At 47.1% G+C, this 20,354-nt stretch overlaps 2 protein-coding genes across 2 annotated transcripts; both read left to right on the forward strand.

The window, feature by feature from the left end:
- Positions 1–3,525: 3,525 nt before the first annotated feature.
- LOC130682479 (ferritin heavy chain-like) lies at positions 3,526–4,246 on the forward strand. The gene has a single exon (XM_057496828.1). It carries the CDS (start codon positions 3,698–3,700, stop codon positions 4,244–4,246), a length of 549 nt encoding a protein of 182 aa, XP_057352811.1. The 5' UTR covers positions 3,526–3,697.
- A 14,727-nt stretch (positions 4,247–18,973) lies between these two features.
- LOC118928585 (ferritin heavy chain-like) lies at positions 18,974–19,694 on the forward strand. Its single transcript, XM_036917949.2, has one exon. The coding sequence runs from the start codon at positions 19,146–19,148 to the stop codon at positions 19,692–19,694; it is 549 nt and encodes a 182-aa protein (XP_036773844.2). The 5' UTR covers positions 18,974–19,145.
- Positions 19,695–20,354: the final 660 nt, after the last annotated feature.

Consider the following 20,354-nt stretch of genomic DNA (forward strand, 5'->3'; position numbering starts at 1 on the left):
CCAATGGAGTTGGTGCGTTTGCACTTTCCCAGGTCTCTGTCCATCGCTGTAAGCCTCCTCATTTTTCCCCCCTCCCCTGTCACACAGCGCTCAGAAGGGGTGAGCAAAGCTTCTCTGCGTGTGCCACCTTGCTGAATACGCACAGCCTTCTCAACTCCTTGAGTTTCAATAATACATGGGAGTGAGTCGTGACTTGGTCTTCCACCCCTGGAAAACAGCACTCTGAGACACACAGCTGGGTGCCTGTGAGCTCCTGGCCACGCCCTGTTACTTGAGGAATTGACGTCAGAAATAGTGGTTGTTGCTAAGCTCACCAGAGTGATGGGTGAGGACAGACTAAGGGAAAATGGCCCTGAGCAAGAATGAAGCTCTCACTCTGTTAGACACGGAGATTTGGTGTGTGGGGGGATTCGTTACTGCAGCACTCTGTAGCCCGTTCTGACTGATAAAACCCTCCAGTGCTGGACAGGAGAGGCGGGCATAGACAGACTCCAGCACCAGGCCTGAGCTTCCCGTCACCTGGAGGCCCCAGCTCTGAATCACTTCAGTTTTTCTTCATGAGCCATGACATTTGGGAAAATAAAAATCATATTAAGTAATCATACTAAGTGAATTGACAGATATTCCTGTATGGGATAGGCACGACCAGATGGAAAAAAGTGAGCAAGCCCACAAATTAATTGGGGATTGTGCCAGGCTAGGGTGGCTGCTCATTAATAAAAAGTAAGAGAGTAAACAGGCTGGTCAAGATTCAGATTAAATGCCTACTCTGCTCTTCTCAGGGCCTATTAGAAGAAGCAAAATTCCATTTATCACATGCACACAGATCTGCCACCAATTACCTACTAGGGCCAAATCAAGCTCTTCATGTACGTAGGGATGGACACCAACAGGTGCGTCAGCTTAACCCGGAAGGCCTGCAACGCTCTTTATTACAGTGCTGTAGATACCTGCCTGAAAGTATTCCATCTGTTTCCACAAACAATCAGCTTGTTAAGCGCCGTGAGGCACAAAGCTGGCTGGATTCCCTGGAACCACAAAACCATGAGGAGCTCTCAGACCTTTTCTAGAAAATCAAAGTAATTTCACCACCTTCCTCAGCTGCTTCGCACTGGCTCCCTGCTTCCCCAGACAGCCCACTCCCGCCTTCTCCTCAGAGATGCTCTCCTTCCAGTCCACCCCCAGTCAGGCATTCTATGCCTTTAGATCCCAAATACATTTCTGGAATCACATCACTGGTGAGCAACCCATCAAAGTGCTTCATGTGCTAATCCAATTCCCGTGCGTTTGATTATGCTCCTAGTGGGGTGAGGATAATGAGGAGTGCTAAATTACCTAAAAAGAAAGAAAAATCATGACTCTCATGTAAACATAAAATATGCACACACGAAGATTTTATTTAACTCATTAATTCTTGAGGAAACGAGGAAGACCTTACAATTGTTTTAAAGGAGAGTTCCAAGAACCGTACATATACAGGCAGGCAGAAGGAATGTTGAGATTAATCACAAATGGGTTCAAAATGGGTTCAAAATCAGTTGCATTCCACCAGACACAATTCATTTGCATTCCTGTGGACAAGAACCATTGGCATTATTGTTAGTTTTTCACAATTTACGTTATAAAATAGCTCAAAGTCAATGAAAGGCGGAGACAACCACAAGGGTGCTCTGAAAAGGACATCCAGTAAACAATTTCTTTGCCAATTTTAAGTCTTTCACAATATTTCCTGATAGGAGGAAGGCCTCTACACATTCCCATAGGAACCCACATCTAGTATAACTATCAGAAGCACTGTCCCTGAGATAAGAAGAGGCATTTCTACTTGTGGAGGCCAAAGCGTGCTTCCTCCTGAACTCTAAACGTCAGTAAGTGCTACAGACTGAATGTTTCTGTCCCCCCCAAAATTCACATATTGAAACCAGCCCAAGTAGTCGAAGACAACAAAGGATGGAAGCCTCTTCCCTTTTAGAGTGTTGTTACTCAGAATGTGGTCTGGCATCACCTGAGAGCCTGTTTAGAAATTCAGAATTTCAGCCCCAGTCTAAATCAGAATGTACATCTTAAAAGATCTCAGAGCTAAACAAATTGAAAGGCATCCCACATTTATGGGTTGGAAGACTTAATATTGTTGATAGTAATACACCCCCAAATAATGTATAGATTTAATTATGATCCTTATCCATATCACAGCTGGCTTCTCTGGAAGAAATTGGCAAGCTTATCCCAAAATTCATATGGAAATAAAAGGGGTCCAGAAGAGCCAAATCAATGTTGATTAGGCAAGTGGTTTCTTGGATATGACACCAAAAGCTTAAGTGACAAAGAAAAGATGAATTGGCCTTAATCATAATCATCAGAAGTTTTGTGCTTCAAAGGACACCACTAAGGAAGTGCAAAGACAACCCACAGAATGGGACAAAATAATTGCAAATCATATACCTGATAAGGAACTTGTATCCAGAACGTATGAACCCTTGCAACTCAACCATAAAAAGACAAACCATTCTAAGGGGTAAAGGATTGGAGTAGACATTACTGCAAAGAAGATATACAAATGGCCAGTAAGTACCTCCAAAGCTACTCAACATTATCAGTCCTTAGGGAAATGCAAATCAAAGCCACAACGTGATAATACTTCACGTCCACGAAGATGACTAAAAACATTTTTCAAACGACAATTGGAACCTACACACATTGCTGGTGGCAATGTAAAATGGCGCAGCCACTTTGGAAAACATTCTGGCAGTTCCTTAAAATATTAAACAGTTATACGACCCAGCAGCCTCACGCCTACGTATATACTCAAGTGTTCATGGTAAAATTATTCATAACAGCCACAAAGTGGAAACAACCCAAATACCCACCCACTGATGAAAGGATAAATAAAAGGTGGTATATTCACATCATGGAAAACTATTCAGCAATAAAATGAAGATTAAAAACATTATGCTCAGTAAAATTTATGTGTATGATCCCATTTATTTGAAATGTCCCAAAGAGGCAAATCTATAGAGCCAGAAAGTGAATTGGTGGTAGCAAGGCCTGGGGGCAGAGGGGATGGGATTGACTACTAATGGGCAGGGTGTTAAACTTGGGAGTGATGAAAATGTTCCAAAATTAAATTGCCATGATGGATGATCAACTCCACCAACATACTAAGAACCATGTAAAAGTTTGCTTTCAAAAGGTGAAGTTTATGGGATATAAATTACATCTCAATATAGCTGTGATTTTTAAAAATGATCTCAAGACACTCAGTGCACAGTTGCCCTGGGTTTCCTGCCCCACCAAGGCTGAACGGGATAGGACCTAGAAGGCCGACCCCATGCCCCTCTGTCCCGCTACGTGACTCTGCCTAGCCCCACCTCCCCTTCTGACTCCGCCACACTCTGTGCCCTCACGTCACTCCGCCCAACGCCCTTTACTCCGCCCTATCCCGGCCCAACTTGTCTCTGCCCCGACTTGACTCCACCCCACCCCCGCAGGACCCCGTCCTCTCGCGACACTGCCATGCAACCACATGACTCCGCCCCTAATGGATCCTCCCACTAACAGTTACTGAAAAGGGACCGCATTTCCTGTCCCATCCCAGAGCTGCTGCTTGGTCCAGAGCCTGCCTGCCTCTAGCCTCTCTCATTGCTCTCCGTGGGAACACGCTGAGGCCACCTGCGCCTTCACCACCACACTGCTTGCCATGAATGGTGAACAGCCATCCCTAGTGGTGCAGAACTACCCTCTTGAGTGCCAGGCTGCTGTCAACAAACAAATCAACATGGAGCTCACCGCCTCCTACACGTACCTGTCCATGGCCTTCTACTTCGACCGGAATGATGTGGCCTTGAAGCACTTCGGCCAGTTCTTCCTGCGCCAGTCCCGTGGGAAGGGCGAGCGTGCTGAGAAGCTGATGCACCTGCAGAACGAGCGCGGCGGCCGCCTGAGCCTCCGCGACATCAGGAATCCCGGCGGCGACGACTGGGGGAATGGCGTGATGGCCATGGAGTACGCCTTGGGCCTGGAAAAGAGGGTCAACCAGAGCCTGCTAGATCTGCACCGCCTGGCCACCGACAAGGGCGATGCGCACCTGTGTGATTTCCTGGAGCGTCACTATCTGCACGAGCAAGTCAGGTCCATCAAAGAGCTGGGGGACCATATCAGCATCCTGCGCAAGATGGGAGCCCCAGAAGCCGGCCTGGCCGAGTACCTCTTTGATAAGCTCACCCTGGGCAGCAGCGACAAGAACTGAGCTTGGACGGCCTACCCCGTAGCCAGGGGCAGTTTCCCCTGGCCACCATGCCCAGCAGCCTTATTGAAAGATTGCCCTTACAAAGCGTTCACTTCCGTTTTTTCTTCCGGTTTTGTCATTTCTTCCAATAAAGGTATTTCATTTTTGTTAAATTAATAAAGGTCTCTGGTTGATTCTGTGTGCCAAAGCCTCCCCTTTTAAGTTTTAAAACAGGTCTCCAGGTGTCTCTATCCACCCACGCCCCATCCACGGACAGCTCGGCATCTCCACGGACGGAGTGAGATGGTGTCCACGGGACCAGGAAAACACAAAATCCATCTTCCCCTTATAAAGGAGTGTGGGTCGGATGGGGTTGGGGTGAGGTGGGTGGTCTGGGTTGTGAGGGGGTGGGGTGAGGTGGGTGATCTGGGGCCCTGGAGAAGGCAGGCACGTGACCATGGTAAAGACATAAAAGAACATAGCCTAGAATTCATCACCGTAGTTGCCCTAAGATAGAAGGAAAGAGGATGGGATTGGGTGGGGATTAAAATGAGGGGGATCTTTCATAGACAAAAGACTCGTGGTTGCTACTGGGGAGGGGGGAGTGGTTAAAATAGGTTGAGGGGTTAAAGAGGCCCTAAATCCCAATTACGGTATAAGTTAGCCTCATGAAAGTACAACATCAGAAATATAGTCAATAATATTCAATATCTTTGTATTTTGACAGCAGTAACACTTACTGGGATGAGCATTTAATAATGTAGGTAACTGTCCAATCACTATGTTGTGCATGTGAAGCCAACAGAGTGTATATCCACTCTACTTGAGTAAAGGAAACAAAAGAAAAGGGGGATCTTTGGCTTGATGTGAAATGTTTTAGTTCATCAAATTATGCAAATGCTAATGTTTGTGGATTTTTCATAGCAAGCTGGGCGGCCGTGGAAATGGGAATGGCAGAGTACTTCCTCAAAGGGTCACCCTGGGCTGTGGTAATAATGGGTTATGAGTCTTAGGCTGGCTTTTCCATAGGCAAGGGGTCGCCAAACTAAAAAAGTACCAATGGCACTTTGCAAGTCCACGGCCTTGTATCTACCTTCCTGTATTTTCTTTCTTGTAAGACCCTCAGGAAGTAAGGGCAGGTGTTAAGACCACGTCTTCTCCAGTGAGAAAAAGGGAGGCCACACAGGTAAGAAGTTATGGATGCGGACATGAACAAAGATCTTCTGATGCCATGTTGCATTTTTTCTGTTACCCCCAGGCAAACTCATGGGTTCAGCAAGATTGTGCGGGTAGACTGGGAATCCAGCCCGATCACCAGGCCCTGAAGGGAGGGAAATCCCCAACACTCTTAAAGACCGGCCAGACCTCTGTAGTCAGTCCCTCGCTTCATTACTCGTGTGCCTTCCAGCCTAGGGTGGGAATGGTTCCTAAACCTCAGCCCAAATCCTCCTCCTTTGAAAGAAGTCTTCAGAATTAGGCACAGAATGGGTAGGAGGTAGCAGGGCACCTCCCAGGAGGGCAGTCAACACCTGAACGCCCGAGTCCCTCTGTTCAGGCCCTCTCCCCTCACGGGCAGCCACGCTGCTCCCTGAGTTGGCCCAGAACACTGGGGAGACCTGGACTGGGAATCCCCACATGGTGTGCCATGCGCCCAGAGAGCTCCACTGTGAGTGCCTTCTCTTCGGATGCAATAGCTAGAGGGGGTGGCTGCAAGGCACACATGGACTGCTGGCAAATCCAGCTCAGGGACGTAGACAATCCCAGGGTTTTTGCCAAGTCCAGGGGGCTGTATCTCTACACCGAAGCATTGCCTGTGGTGATGTCTTGGTTGACCCCTAAAACTGTCCCCTGAGTGGTTCTGCCTTGCTTGCTGGGCCCATCTTTTTTTTTTTTTGAGAGGCCATCTCCCATATTTATTAATCAAATGGTTGTTAACAGAAATAAAATTCTGTATAGGGGACTCAATGCACAATCCTTAATCAACCCCAAGCCTAACTCTCAACAGTCTCCAATCTTCTGAAGCATAACGAACAAGATCTTACATGGTGAACAAGTTCTTACATGGTGAATAAGTTCTTACATGGTGAACAGTGCAAGGGCAGTCATATCACAGAAACTTTCAGTTTTGATCACGCATCATGAACTATAAACAATCAAGTCAGATATGATTATTCATTTGATTTTTATACTTGATATATATGTGAATCCCAGATTTCTCCCTTATTTTCTTTTTAAATAAAATGCTGAAGTGGTAGGTAGATGCAAGATAAAGATAGAAAGCATAATTTAGTGCTGTAAGAGGGCAAATGTAGATGATCAGGTGTGTGCCTATAGACTAAGTATTAATCCAAGCTAGACAAGGGCAATAAAACATCCACGGATGCAGAAGATTCCTCTCAATAGAGCGGGGGTGAGGTTCTAAGCCTCACCTCTGTTGATCCCCAATTTCTCACCTGATGGCCCCCCTGTGACTGTGCCTGTCTTAGGTTGTTCCTCCCTTGAGGAATCTTACCCTTCTCTGGCTAACCAGTCATCTTCTGGGGCCATACAGGTTAATGTAAAGTTGAAAAGTGAGAGAGAAGCAATATTCTTTGAAAAGGTTAGCTTTTTACTTCTTTGCAGATTTATGCCCTGTGGCTTCTATGCCCAGCATTTGTCTTGAGCTATCTTTACCACTTGGAAGAATTATGATACTTGGTAATTTTCGATATGAGGCACGAATTCTACTAAAGGGCTGTAATTAGGAAGGAAGAAGAAAAGCTATAGAAGTAGCAGGTGGAAGAAAACATGGGAAGATTGATTATTTCTTTGACATATCTTCTTGTAGAGTAACATAAGCATGTATAGGTTTTAGCAAACTACTAATTAAATTGCGCACACACATTAACAGAATAGGAATACAGATACATAACAAAAGCAGACCTACAATTACCAGCCATATCCAGTGGAACCAAGAAAACCAGTTAGGTACCCTAGGCATTTGTGAAAACTTATCAATAATATGATGGATATTGTCTAACTGAATTTGAACAGTATGAGAAAAATCAGACAAATTAAAACAACACATTCCTGGGAACTGTTCACATCCCATATGTTCTTTTAACGATAGTCTATAGTAGCACGATTTTGAAGCACTGCAACTCGCACTTCTCCTAATTCTTGGTTGAGTTCTGACAAGACAGAACCAGTCAAATTTGTTGTTTTACTGTATGCACAGGCCAGCTTAGATATCTCCTTCTTCATTCCAATGCCAAGTCCAGGAACCGGTGGGATGACTGCAGCTACAACTGCAAAAGCTCCAGGATCAAATGAAGTTTTTTGATGATCATCTTCTGGAATGACTCTTCCAGAGGATATTGATGTTGGAAGTTCTTCTTCATATCATTTCTTAATTCGTTTTCTGGGTAGGCAAATTAGGCTTTGATCCTCTGTATAAACACAAACAAACCCTTTGGCCACACTTTGATATGACCTTTATAATATTGTGAAGAACCTATTGGAGATCACCACACAGGGACTGCTTTTTTTTTAGGAGAAAGAAATATTATCCGAAAAATGTACTTCCATATCTGATCATACGACACCTTTTAAAAGATCAAAATTAAGGATATGTAAAGCATGCATTAATTATTGATTTGCAGTTAATTGTATCCTATCAGGGAGTAATCCCCCCCTTTTTTTGGTTATAATTAATCTACAATTACATGAAGAAAACTATGTTTACTAGGCTCTACCCTACACCAAGTCCCCCCCACAAACCCCATTACAGTCCCTGTCCATCAGTATAACAAGATGTTGTATAATCACTACTTGCCTACTCTGTGTTGCACAGCCCTCCCCTTGCCCCCTACCCCCCACATTATACATGCTAATCATAATACCCCCTTTCTTCTTCCCCAACCTTATCCCTCCCTTCCCTCCCATTATCCCCAGTCTCTTTCCCTTTGGTAACTGTTAGTCCATTCTTGGTTTCTGTGATTCTGCTGCTGTTTTGTTCCTTCAGTTTTTCTTTGTTCTTATACTCCACAGATGATTGAAATCATTTGGTATTTGTCTTTCTCCTCTTGGCTTATTTCACTGAGCATAATACCCTCTAGCTCCACCATGTTATTGTAAATTGTAGGATTTGCTTTCTTCTTATGGCTGTATAATATTCCATTGTGTATATGTACCACATCTTCTTTATCCATTCATCTACTGATGGATACTTAGGTTGCTTACATTTCTTGGCTATTGTAAATAGTGCTGCGATAAACATAGGGGTGCATATGTCTTTTTCAAACTGGGCTGCTGCATTCTTAGGGTAAATTCTTAGAAGTGGGATTCCTGGGTCAAATGGTAAGTCTATTTTGAGCATTTTGAGGAACCTCCATACTGCTTTCAATGATGGTTGAGCTAATTTACATTCCCACAAGCAGTGTAGGAGGGCTCCCCTTTCTCCACAACCTTGCCAACATTTGTTGTTGTTTGTCTTTTGGATGGTAACCATCCTTACTGGTGTGAGGTGATATCTCATTGTGGTTTTAATTTGATTTCTCTGATAACTAGTGATGTGGAGCATCTTTTCATGTGTCTGTTGGCCATCTGAATTTCTTTTTTGGAGAACTGTCTATTCAGTTCCTCTGCCCATTTTTTAATTGGATTATTTGCTTTTTGTTGTTGAGGTGTGTGAGCTCTTTATATATTTTGGATGTTAATCTTTATCGATCTGTCATTTACAAATATATTCTCCCATAGTGTAGGGTACCTTTTTGTTCTATTGATGGTGTCCTTTGCTGTACAAAAGCTTTTCAGCTTAATATAGTCCCACTTGTTCATTTTTGCTTTTGTTTTCCTTGTGCGGTACCCATCTTTATCCCATCTTTCCCTCTCTTGTGATTCAGAGGGACTCCCTGGAAAAATGATGACAAGTCTACTTAGATCTACAGCCTCTTATTTCACCTGGAAAAGGATTTCCTCAGCTGCAAGGCTCAAAAAGAATTGTGATTACCCTCCATCTCCTATTACAAGCCCCTCCTGGTAGTGTCACATTTCACAGCTTTTCTTAGAGAAACCCTGGCAGGGAAGAATAGATACTGAAGGGCCCCCACCAGTAAGATGGCGAACTTCCGTCTTCTCTTCCGGGTCCTCAGTTCCTGACGACACCACCTAAAGACCAATCACCTCTCTCCCCACTCCCACTCCCAGCACCTAGCCAATAGCCACCAGCCCCGTAGAAGTAACACCACACTCACCCCATGCCCCTTCTTATATAACCCAGCACCTTTCCCCAATAAAGTGGAATTCTCCGGTGAATTGCTGCTGTGTGTCGCTCCTTTCCTTTCATTGGTGCCAAAACCCGGGAGACGGGACACCCCAACTGGGCCCCGTCTTCCCCCTTCCCCCCGACACCAGCAGAAGCTTGCCCTCGTCCTCTTTTTCCGGCGCTGGCTCCTCACACTCACCACTCCTCTCTGGCCTTTAGGTAGGTTTTCCCCCAGAGTGGGCCACTCTTCCCCGAGCTATCGCAGTGCCATTGACCGTGATCGTCTGGCAAGGCCCTGACGCTCAGGGACGAGGAGGGAACTCTCCTCGCCTCCGGCCTTCATGGCTGTGGCGGACCCTCAGGCCCCCCTCCAACAGCCATAAACCCCGCCTCAGGCCTTCACAGCTGCGACAGACCCTCAGGCCCCTCCTCTAACAGCCATAAACAAGGTGACACCTTTGTGGATGAGAACGCTCCCTTTTCCACTTCCTCCTTCCATTCTACCTGCCGAAATCCGTTCCTTCCGCTGAAAACTCCTAGTACTAGGTACCTCAGACTCCGGCACTCTGCCTTCTTAGAGAAGTCTGGGTGACGACCCACACTTCCTAAGAAACCGACTCGTATACGAGTTTCCGCAGACCACCAAGGATCATCAGGGACGCCCTTTGTCTCCTTGCCGTCTGCTCCCAGTCTGAGCATCTCCGTTCGTCTTCCCCTGTTTGTCTCCTTCTCTGTCCTTTAGCCATGGAGCCTCCTCATCCCTCCCTGAAAATTCACCTCTTGAATGCCTGCTCAAGCATCTAGCCACCCTCTCCCTGACGCCTGATATAAAACCAAAACTTCTCCGCAAATACTGCTCCCAAGATTGGCCGACATAGCCCCTAAACAATAACAACCAATGGCCCGCAGGGGGAACTCTTGATCCTAACATCACTCGTGATCTCTTTAACTACTGCCAGCACCTGAAAAACTGGAAGGAGATTCCCTATACCGAAGTTTTCTGCCTCCTCCCCCCGCCTCCCCCCAAGTTCTCCTAGCCTGCAAGCTGTCTCCCCCGCAAAAGCCTCCCGTTCACTCCCTTTACCCTCCTCTCCTACAACAACCCCTCCCCCTTCCTCCACCACCATCTCCTCCCCCACCTCACCCCCCTGAAGATCAAGCCTGAGCCTTTCAGCCCCCCTCTAACTAAGTTCCAAGAGCCTCCTCCATCTTTGCCCCCATCACCTGTTTCTCCCCCACAGACTGAGCCAGAACCCTTCAGTCCTCCTCAGACTCGGTCCCGAGGGCCTCCCAAAATTATCGCCCCCCCCGAGAGGTAGCAAGATCTGAAGGCATCGTGCACGTTCACGTCCCTTTCTCCTTAAGAGATTTAGCCCAACTTGAGAAACGCCCAAGTTCCTTTTCCACTGATCCCACAACATATATCAGAGAGTTTCAATGGACCCTCCAGTCGTACAGCCTCACACATCATGACATTTTCATGCTCCTGGCCAATACCCTCCTTCCTGAAGAGCATAGACGAGTTTGAGACTTCGCCCAAATGCATGCCACCTAAACCCACAGGACTGACCCCACCTTTCCCCTGGCCCCAGTGCTGTCTCCGAACAAGACCCACACTGAGATTATAACACCACCGTGAGTCTCCGCTCTCGAGATATCTTCACCTGCTGCATAATAGCAGGTCTGAAAAAAGCAGCTCATAAATAGTCAATTTTCAAAAGCTCCCTCCGAGTTCTTAGACAGACTCCCTCAAGCCCTATTACAGTATACCAGCTTAGACCCAGAAACGCCTGACGGGAGACATGTCCTTATGACATACTTCCTAGCTCAAAGCTACCCCGACATTAAAGCTAAACTCAAAAAGTTAGAACAGGGCCCCGCTACCCCACAGACTGAGATCCTAACAGTGGCCTTTAAAGTCTTCCATAACCGGGAGGAGGAGAAGGAACGCCGTAAACAAAAGGCTGATCAGGCCAATTTCCAAATGTTGGCCCAGCTGATAAAACCACAACCTGGGCACTCTTCTACAAACAAGCCCCCCACAGGAGCTTGTTTCAAGTGCAGACAAGAAGGACATTGGTCAAGGGCTACCACCCCATGCCCCAGATGCCACAAAAAGGGCCACTGGGGGTCTGATTCCCCAGCCACCTGAAGGGGAGGCTGGACGAACAACCCCCATCCTATGCCCGCCGTAGTGGGGCTGGCAGAAGAAGATTGACGGAGCCTGGGGGCTTCTCGCCCGACCATTTCCATCACCAAACAGGAGCCCAGGGTTACTTTAATAGTAGACGGTCGCCCCATCTCCTTCCTCCTAGATACAGGAGCCACCTTCTCAGTCTTGCAGGAATACCGGGGCCCTATCACGCCTGCCATTACTCCATTACAAGCCCCTCCGTAGCTCTATGTCCTCCTGCCTCTATCAAATTACGTGACCCCTCTCAGTATATCTGTCAGGCCCAATACCCCCTAACCACTTCAGCCCTCATAAGCCTCCAACCCATCATTCAAGATCTTTTAAACAAAATTACCTCAGACCCACTCACTCCCTGTTTAATACCCACATATTAGCTGTTAAAAAAACCAACAGATCTTTCCGCCTCGTCCAAGACCTTCGCCTCATCAACATGGCCATCGTCCCTATCCATCCCTTAGTCCCAAATCCATACACCCTTTTATCGCTGCCCTGCCTTGGCCTCCTGAGACCCCTCCTCCCAAGATTTTTTTGCCTTCACCTGGACAGACCCATACACAAAACATTCTGAACAACTCACTTGGACAGTTTTGCCACAAGGCTTCCGAGTCCACCTTATTACAATATGTGGATGATCTTCTACTCTGCAGTCCCTCGTAGGAACAGTCTCAACTTGACACTGCCTCCCTACTTAACCTTCTAGCTTCCAGAGATTACCGAGTATCCCCCGTCAAAGCTCAAATCTCTTCCTCTTCTGTCACTTACCTCCGATTTCTTCTATCTCAACAAAGAAAGTCCATTACCTTAGACAGAAAACGGCTCCTCTCTGACCTGCCCGTTCCCAAAACCAAGACAGAAATCCTTTCCTTTCTAGGCCTGGCTGGGTATTTTAGAGCGTGGATCCCTAACTTCTCCCTGTTGGCAAGACCCCTATACGACCTCAGCAAGGGCCCCCCTGAAAAACCATTATCCTCCTCACCCCGACACTCCTTCATTAAGCTCCGTGGAGCCCTTGTGGAAGCCCTAGCTCTCCATCTTCCTGATTTGTCGAAGCCCTTCTCATTATACATTCATGAGAAGTCCAGTCAAGCTCTAAGAGTCCTAAGCCAATATTTTGGCCCATCCTTTGCCCCAGTAGCTTATCTTTCCAAGCAATTAGACCCCACAGTTCGGGGATGGGCCCCCTGCCTACGGGCATTAGCCGCTGGACAGCTCTTGCAGAAAGAAGCTCATAAACTGACATTCGGGGCGCCCCTTACCATTCTGTCCCCACATCACCTAAAAGATCTCTTAACCTAAAAAAGCTTACAGACTCTCCCTCCCTCCAGACTCCTGACCTTACTGTCCTCTTTCCTCCAAAATCCCGTTCACCGCCTTTGCCATCCATACCCGAATCATGACTTTTTCCTCCTTTACTGCTCTCTTGCTTTTTCTCCTCATTCCTATTGTCTTCCCCGCCACCCCAGCCTCCTTTGTATGGCGATTCTAAGTAAGACAGACTTACACACAGCATCAAACAAAAGTTACTGCCCTCATTGCCACATCAGACTGCCCTCTGAAAGGCTGCTCCGAGCCTTTATACCTCCACTTTCCTCCCTCCACTGAAGTGTTCACTAGCAGCTACCTTTATTCTCCCTACCTCTGCTTCCTCTATGACCAAAAACAAGCCTATTGCAGGCAATGGCCAGACACCTACGGGGGATGTCCCTACAGGTCTTGTGCCATTCACTACATGGGTAACTCCCGGTACCCACAGTATTACTCCTCCAACCGTTTCATGAAATACCCCAATGGCTCATTCTCCTTATCAATCCCAGATCCCTGGGACTCTCGATGGTCCGCCGGGGTCACAGCCTCAGTTTACTATGGGGGGTCCTCGACCCCCCACAGTACCCTTCATATCTCTCGAGAGTATGTTCCCTCTCACTCCCAGATCTCTCAAGTTGCATCAGATATCGGACATTCTGAAAAAGTCATTATCCAAACTCTTGACGGCACTTCTTCATCTTCTTATTCCTCCTACTCTTAGTTAGAGCTTATTCAAGACACCACCATCTTTCTCAACCACACCCTCAACACCGCCAATTGTTTCTTGTGCGCATCACTACAGCGCCCATTGCTGGCCGCCGTGCCCCTTAATATTTCCAACTACTCCTTCCATGCAGAAGGACAACCCCTCCGTCCCCTGGCAGACATACCCCTATGAGAACCAGAATACGCAGATAATCTCACCATCCACCACTGTGTAGGCCCAGCTCCACCCCCCTCCAGTGCACTTCACTGCCTCTCTATCTACACCCCTACCTCCGGCTCTAAGACTTTCACTCAACCGGGACACTTCTTTTAGTGTAATGGCAGTCTTTTCAACTCACTGCCTCCCCACTCCGATATACCCTGCATTCTCGTCACCCTAATCCCACAGCGTACACTTTACAGCATGGCAGAATTTCTTAAGCTCCAACCTCCCTTGCCCTCGTGCACAAAAAGGGCTGCTTTCCTTCCCATCATGGTCAGTATCTCTTTGACCACCTCAGCCATTGAGACAGAGGCAGGGTTTTCGGGAAGAGCCTTGGGTCACTCTCTATGGGCAATTAAAGATCTCAACGACAAACTTGAGGGAGCCCTGACATCCACTGCCGATTCCCTGGCCTCTCTCCAAAGACAGGTCACTTCGCTAGCTAAGGTCACCCTTCAAAACCGGTGGGCCTTAGATCTGCTTACAGCCGAAAAGGGCGGCACCTGCATCTTCCTTCGAGAAGAGTGCTGCTATTACATCAATGAATCTGGCATTGTAAAAACTGACATTACCAAACTCACCGACCTTGCCTCCAGCCTCCACTTTGCTTCCAATTCCAACCCATTCTCTTCAATACTAACAAACCCTCTCCTTACCTGGCTCTGGCCCATTGCAGGCCCCATAATAATCATTCATCTTGCCTGTCTCTTCTTACCCTGTATAATAAAGTTCATCAAATCCCAAGTCGGAAAAATCTCTAATCAAACTTTCAACCAGCTTTTACTCAGGAACTATCAGCTTCTGGCCACAGAAGATCCCTCACCCTCACGTGACCTCCTCACCACACGCTGAGATGGACCCCTCTCTCCGCTGGAAACTGTTCCTGGAAACAATAGCCGCAGACGCCTGGCTTCTGGCACCCATATCCTCTTGGCACCATTGGAATCAACAAGTCCTCGACCTATAGTTACAGAGAACCTTCATTGATTTCCAACCTGAAGAAGTCCACATCTACTCGTCCTTACTGTGGGGAGTCCTATCAACCCTTTCCCCCCAATCCTCAAGCCCTCACTCCCTTCTCGGCCCCCGTTCAGCAGGAAGCAGTCAGAAAGAAAGCAACGTCCACAACCCCATAGAGGAGAAAGGGGGGAATGAAGGGCCCCCACCAGTAAGATGGCGAATTTCCAGCTTCTCTTCCGGGTCCTCAGTTCCCGACGGCGCCACCTAAAGACCAATCACCTCTCTCCCCACTCCCACTCCCAGCACCTAGCCAATAGCCACCAGCCCCGTAGAAGTAACACCACAATCACCCCATGCCCCTTCCTATATAACACAGCACCTTTCCCCAATAAAGCGGATTTCTCCGGTAAATTGCTGCTGTGTGTCGCTCCTTTCCTTTCAGATACAGCACAGCTCAATGGTTTCTCAACTTCTTGTACTTCCGTAAGACAAAAGTGACGGTTCTAAACCACTTTCTTTTGTTTCAGCTTTGGGGTCCACAAACAACCTTTTGAATATGTGCAGCAACAGCGGCCAGAAGAAACATTCACGCCAATGGAGTTGGTGCGTTTGCACTTTCCCAGGTCTCTGTCCATCGCTGTAAGCCTCCTCATTTTTCCCCCCTCCCCTGTCACACAGCGCTCAGAAGGGGTGAGCAAAGCTTCTCTGCGTGTGCCACCTTGCTGAATACGCACAGCCTTCTCAACTCCTTGAGTTTCAATAATACATGGGAGTGAGTCGTGACTTGGTCTTCCACCCCTGGAAAACAGCACTCTGAGACACACAGCTGGGTGCCTGTGAGCTCCTGGCCACGCCCTGTTACTTGAGGAATTGACGTCAGAAATAGTGGTTGTTGCTAAGCTCACCAGAGTGATGGGTGAGGACAGACTAAGGGAAAATGGCCCTGAGCAAGAATGAAGCTCTCACTCTGTTAGACACGGAGATTTGGTGTGTGGGGGGATTCGTTACTGCAGCACTCTGTAGCCCGTTCTGACTGATAAAACCCTCCAGTGCTGGACAGGAGAGGCGGGCATAGACAGACTCCAGCACCAGGCCTGAGCTTCCCGTCACCTGGAGGCCCCAGCTCTGAATCACTTCAGTTTTTCTTCATGAGCCATGACATTTGGGAAAATAAAAATCATATTAAGTAATCATACTAAGTGAATTGACAGATATTCCTGTATGGGATAGGCACGACCAGATGGAAAAAAGTGAGCAAGCCCACAAATTAATTGGGGATTGTGCCAGGCTAGGGTGGCTGCTCATTAATAAAAAGTAAGAGAGTAAACAGGCTGGTCAAGATTCAGATTAAATGCCTACTCTGCTCTTCTCAGGGCCTATTAGAAGAAGCAAAATTCCATTTATCACATGCACACAGATCTGCCACCAATTACCTACTAGGGCCAAATCAAGCTCTTCATGTACGTAGGGATGGACACCAACAGGTGCGTCAGCTTAACCCGGAAGGCCTGCAACGCTCTTTATTACAGTGCTGTAGATACCTGCCTGAAAGTATTCCATCTGTTTCCACAAACAATCAGCTTGTTAAGCGCCGTGAGGCACAAAGCTGGCTGGATTCCCTGGAACCACAAAACCATGAGGAGCTCTCAGACCTTTTCTAGAAAATCAAAGTAATTTCACCACCTTCCTCAGCTGCTTCGCACTGGCTCCCTGCTTCCCCAGACAGCCCACTCCCGCCTTCTCCTCAGAGATGCTCTCCTTCCAGTCCACCCCCAGTCAGGCATTCTATGCCTTTAGATCCCAAATACATTTCTGGAATCACATCACTGGTGAGCAACCCATCAAAGTGCTTCATGTGCTAATCCAATTCCCGTGCGTTTGATTATGCTCCTAGTGGGGTGAGGATAATGAGGAGTGCTAAATTACCTAAAAAGAAAGAAAAATCATGACTCTCATGTAAACATAAAATATGCACACACGAAGATTTTATTTAACTCATTAATTCTTGAGGAAACGAGGAAGACCTTACAATTGTTTTAAAGGAGAGTTCCAAGAACCGTACATATACAGGCAGGCAGAAGGAATGTTGAGATTAATCACAAATGGGTTCAAAATGGGTTCAAAATCAGTTGCATTCCACCAGACACAATTCATTTGCATTCCTGTGGACAAGAACCATTGGCATTATTGTTAGTTTTTCACAATTTACGTTATAAAATAGCTCAAAGTCAATGAAAGGCGGAGACAACCACAAGGGTGCTCTGAAAAGGACATCCAGTAAACAATTTCTTTGCCAATTTTAAGTCTTTCACAATATTTCCTGATAGGAGGAAGGCCTCTACACATTCCCATAGGAACCCACATCTAGTATAACTATCAGAAGCACTGTCCCTGAGATAAGAAGAGGCATTTCTACTTGTGGAGGCCAAAGCGTGCTTCCTCCTGAACTCTAAACGTCAGTAAGTGCTACAGACTGAATGTTTCTGTCCCCCCCAAAATTCACATATTGAAACCAGCCCAAGTAGTCGAAGACAACAAAGGATGGAAGCCTCTTCCCTTTTAGAGTGTTGTTACTCAGAATGTGGTCTGGCATCACCTGAGAGCCTGTTTAGAAATTCAGAATTTCAGCCCCAGTCTAAATCAGAATGTACATCTTAAAAGATCTCAGAGCTAAACAAATTGAAAGGCATCCCACATTTATGGGTTGGAAGACTTAATATTGTTGATAGTAATACACCCCCAAATAATGTATAGATTTAATTATGATCCTTATCCATATCACAGCTGGCTTCTCTGGAAGAAATTGGCAAGCTTATCCCAAAATTCATATGGAAATAAAAGGGGTCCAGAAGAGCCAAATCAATGTTGATTAGGCAAGTGGTTTCTTGGATATGACACCAAAAGCTTAAGTGACAAAGAAAAGATGAATTGGCCTTAATCATAATCATCAGAAGTTTTGTGCTTCAAAGGACACCACTAAGGAAGTGCAAAGACAACCCACAGAATGGGACAAAATAATTGCAAATCATATACCTGATAAGGAACTTGTATCCAGAACGTATGAACCCTTGCAACTCAACCATAAAAAGACAAACCATTCTAAGGGGTAAAGGATTGGAGTAGACATTACTGCAAAGAAGATATACAAATGGCCAGTAAGTACCTCCAAAGCTACTCAACATTATCAGTCCTTAGGGAAATGCAAATCAAAGCCACAACGTGATAATACTTCACGTCCACGAAGATGACTAAAAACATTTTTCAAACGACAATTGGAACCTACACACATTGCTGGTGGCAATGTAAAATGGCGCAGCCACTTTGGAAAACATTCTGGCAGTTCCTTAAAATATTAAACAGTTATACGACCCAGCAGCCTCACGCCTACGTATATACTCAAGTGTTCATGGTAAAATTATTCATAACAGCCACAAAGTGGAAACAACCCAAATACCCACCCACTGATGAAAGGATAAATAAAAGGTGGTATATTCACATCATGGAAAACTATTCAGCAATAAAATGAAGATTAAAAACATTATGCTCAGTAAAATTTATGTGTATGATCCCATTTATTTGAAATGTCCCAAAGAGGCAAATCTATAGAGCCAGAAAGTGAATTGGTGGTAGCAAGGCCTGGGGGCAGAGGGGATGGGATTGACTACTAATGGGCAGGGTGTTAAACTTGGGAGTGATGAAAATGTTCCAAAATTAAATTGCCATGATGGATGATCAACTCCACCAACATACTAAGAACCATGTAAAAGTTTGCTTTCAAAAGGTGAAGTTTATGGGATATAAATTACATCTCAATATAGCTGTGATTTTTAAAAATGATCTCAAGACACTCAGTGCACAGTTGCCCTGGGTTTCCTGCCCCACCAAGGCTGAACGGGATAGGACCTAGAAGGCCGACCCCATGCCCCTCTGTCCCGCTACGTGACTCTGCCTAGCCCCACCTCCCCTTCTGACTCCGCCACACTCTGTGCCCTCACGTCACTCCGCCCAACGCCCTTTACTCCGCCCTATCCCGGCCCAACTTGTCTCTGCCCCGACTTGACTCCACCCCACCCCCGCAGGACCCCGTCCTCTCGCGACACTGCCATGCAACCACATGACTCCGCCCCTAATGGATCCTCCCACTAACAGTTACTGAAAAGGGACCGCATTTCCTGTCCCATCCCAGAGCTGCTGCTTGGTCCAGAGCCTGCCTGCCTCTAGCCTCTCTCATTGCTCTCCGTGGGAACACGCTGAGGCCACCTGCGCCTTCACCACCACACTGCTTGCCATGAATGGTGAACAGCCATCCCTAGTGGTGCAGAACTACCCTCTTGAGTGCCAGGCTGCTGTCAACAAACAAATCAACATGGAGCTCACCGCCTCCTACACGTACCTGTCCATGGCCTTCTACTTCGACCGGAATGATGTGGCCTTGAAGCACTTCGGCCAGTTCTTCCTGCGCCAGTCCCGTGGGAAGGGCGAGCGTGCTGAGAAGCTGATGCACCTGCAGAACGAGCGCGGCGGCCGCCTGAGCCTCCGCGACATCAGGAATCCCGGCGGCGACGACTGGGGGAATGGCGTGATGGCCATGGAGTACGCCTTGGGCCTGGAAAAGAGGGTCAACCAGAGCCTGCTAGATCTGCACCGCCTGGCCACCGACAAGGGCGATGCGCACCTGTGTGATTTCCTGGAGCGTCACTATCTGCACGAGCAAGTCAGGTCCATCAAAGAGCTGGGGGACCATATCAGCATCCTGCGCAAGATGGGAGCCCCAGAAGCCGGCCTGGCCGAGTACCTCTTTGATAAGCTCACCCTGGGCAGCAGCGACAAGAACTGAGCTTGGACGGCCTACCCCGTAGCCAGGGGCAGTTTCCCCTGGCCACCATGCCCAGCAGCCTTATTGAAAGATTGCCCTTACAAAGCGTTCACTTCCGTTTTTTCTTCCGGTTTTGTCATTTCTTCCAATAAAGGTATTTCATTTTTGTTAAATTAATAAAGGTCTCTGGTTGATTCTGTGTGCCAAAGCCTCCCCTTTTAAGTTTTAAAACAGGTCTCCAGGTGTCTCTATCCACCCACGCCCCATCCACGGACAGCTCGGCATCTCCACGGACGGAGTGAGATGGTGTCCACGGGACCAGGAAAACACAAAATCCATCTTCCCCTTATAAAGGAGTGTGGGTCGGATGGGGTTGGGGTGAGGTGGGTGGTCTGGGTTGTGAGGGGGTGGGGTGAGGTGGGTGATCTGGGGCCCTGGAGAAGGCAGGCACGTGACCATGGTAAAGACATAAAAGAACATAGCCTAGAATTCATCACCGTAGTTGCCCTAAGATAGAAGGAAAGAGGATGGGATTGGGTGGGGATTAAAATGAGGGGGATCTTTCATAGACAAAAGACTCGTGGTTGCTACTGGGGAGGGGGGAGTGGTTAAAATAGGTTGAGGGGTTAAAGAGGCCCTAAATCCCAATTACGGTATAAGTTAGCCTCATGAAAGTACAAC

Source organism: Manis pentadactyla, unplaced genomic scaffold (genome assembly GCF_030020395.1).
Source record: "Manis pentadactyla isolate mManPen7 unplaced genomic scaffold, mManPen7.hap1 scaffold_659, whole genome shotgun sequence".
Taxonomy (NCBI): domain Eukaryota; kingdom Metazoa; phylum Chordata; class Mammalia; order Pholidota; family Manidae; genus Manis; species Manis pentadactyla.

What these genes read in the sequence shown, in the direction of transcription:
- LOC130682479 (XM_057496828.1), top strand. Translation starts at nt 3,698, where the DNA reads ATGAATGGTGAACAGCCATCCCTAGTGGTGCAGAACTACCCTCTTGAG.
- LOC118928585 (XM_036917949.2), top strand. Translation starts at nt 19,146, where the DNA reads ATGAATGGTGAACAGCCATCCCTAGTGGTGCAGAACTACCCTCTTGAG.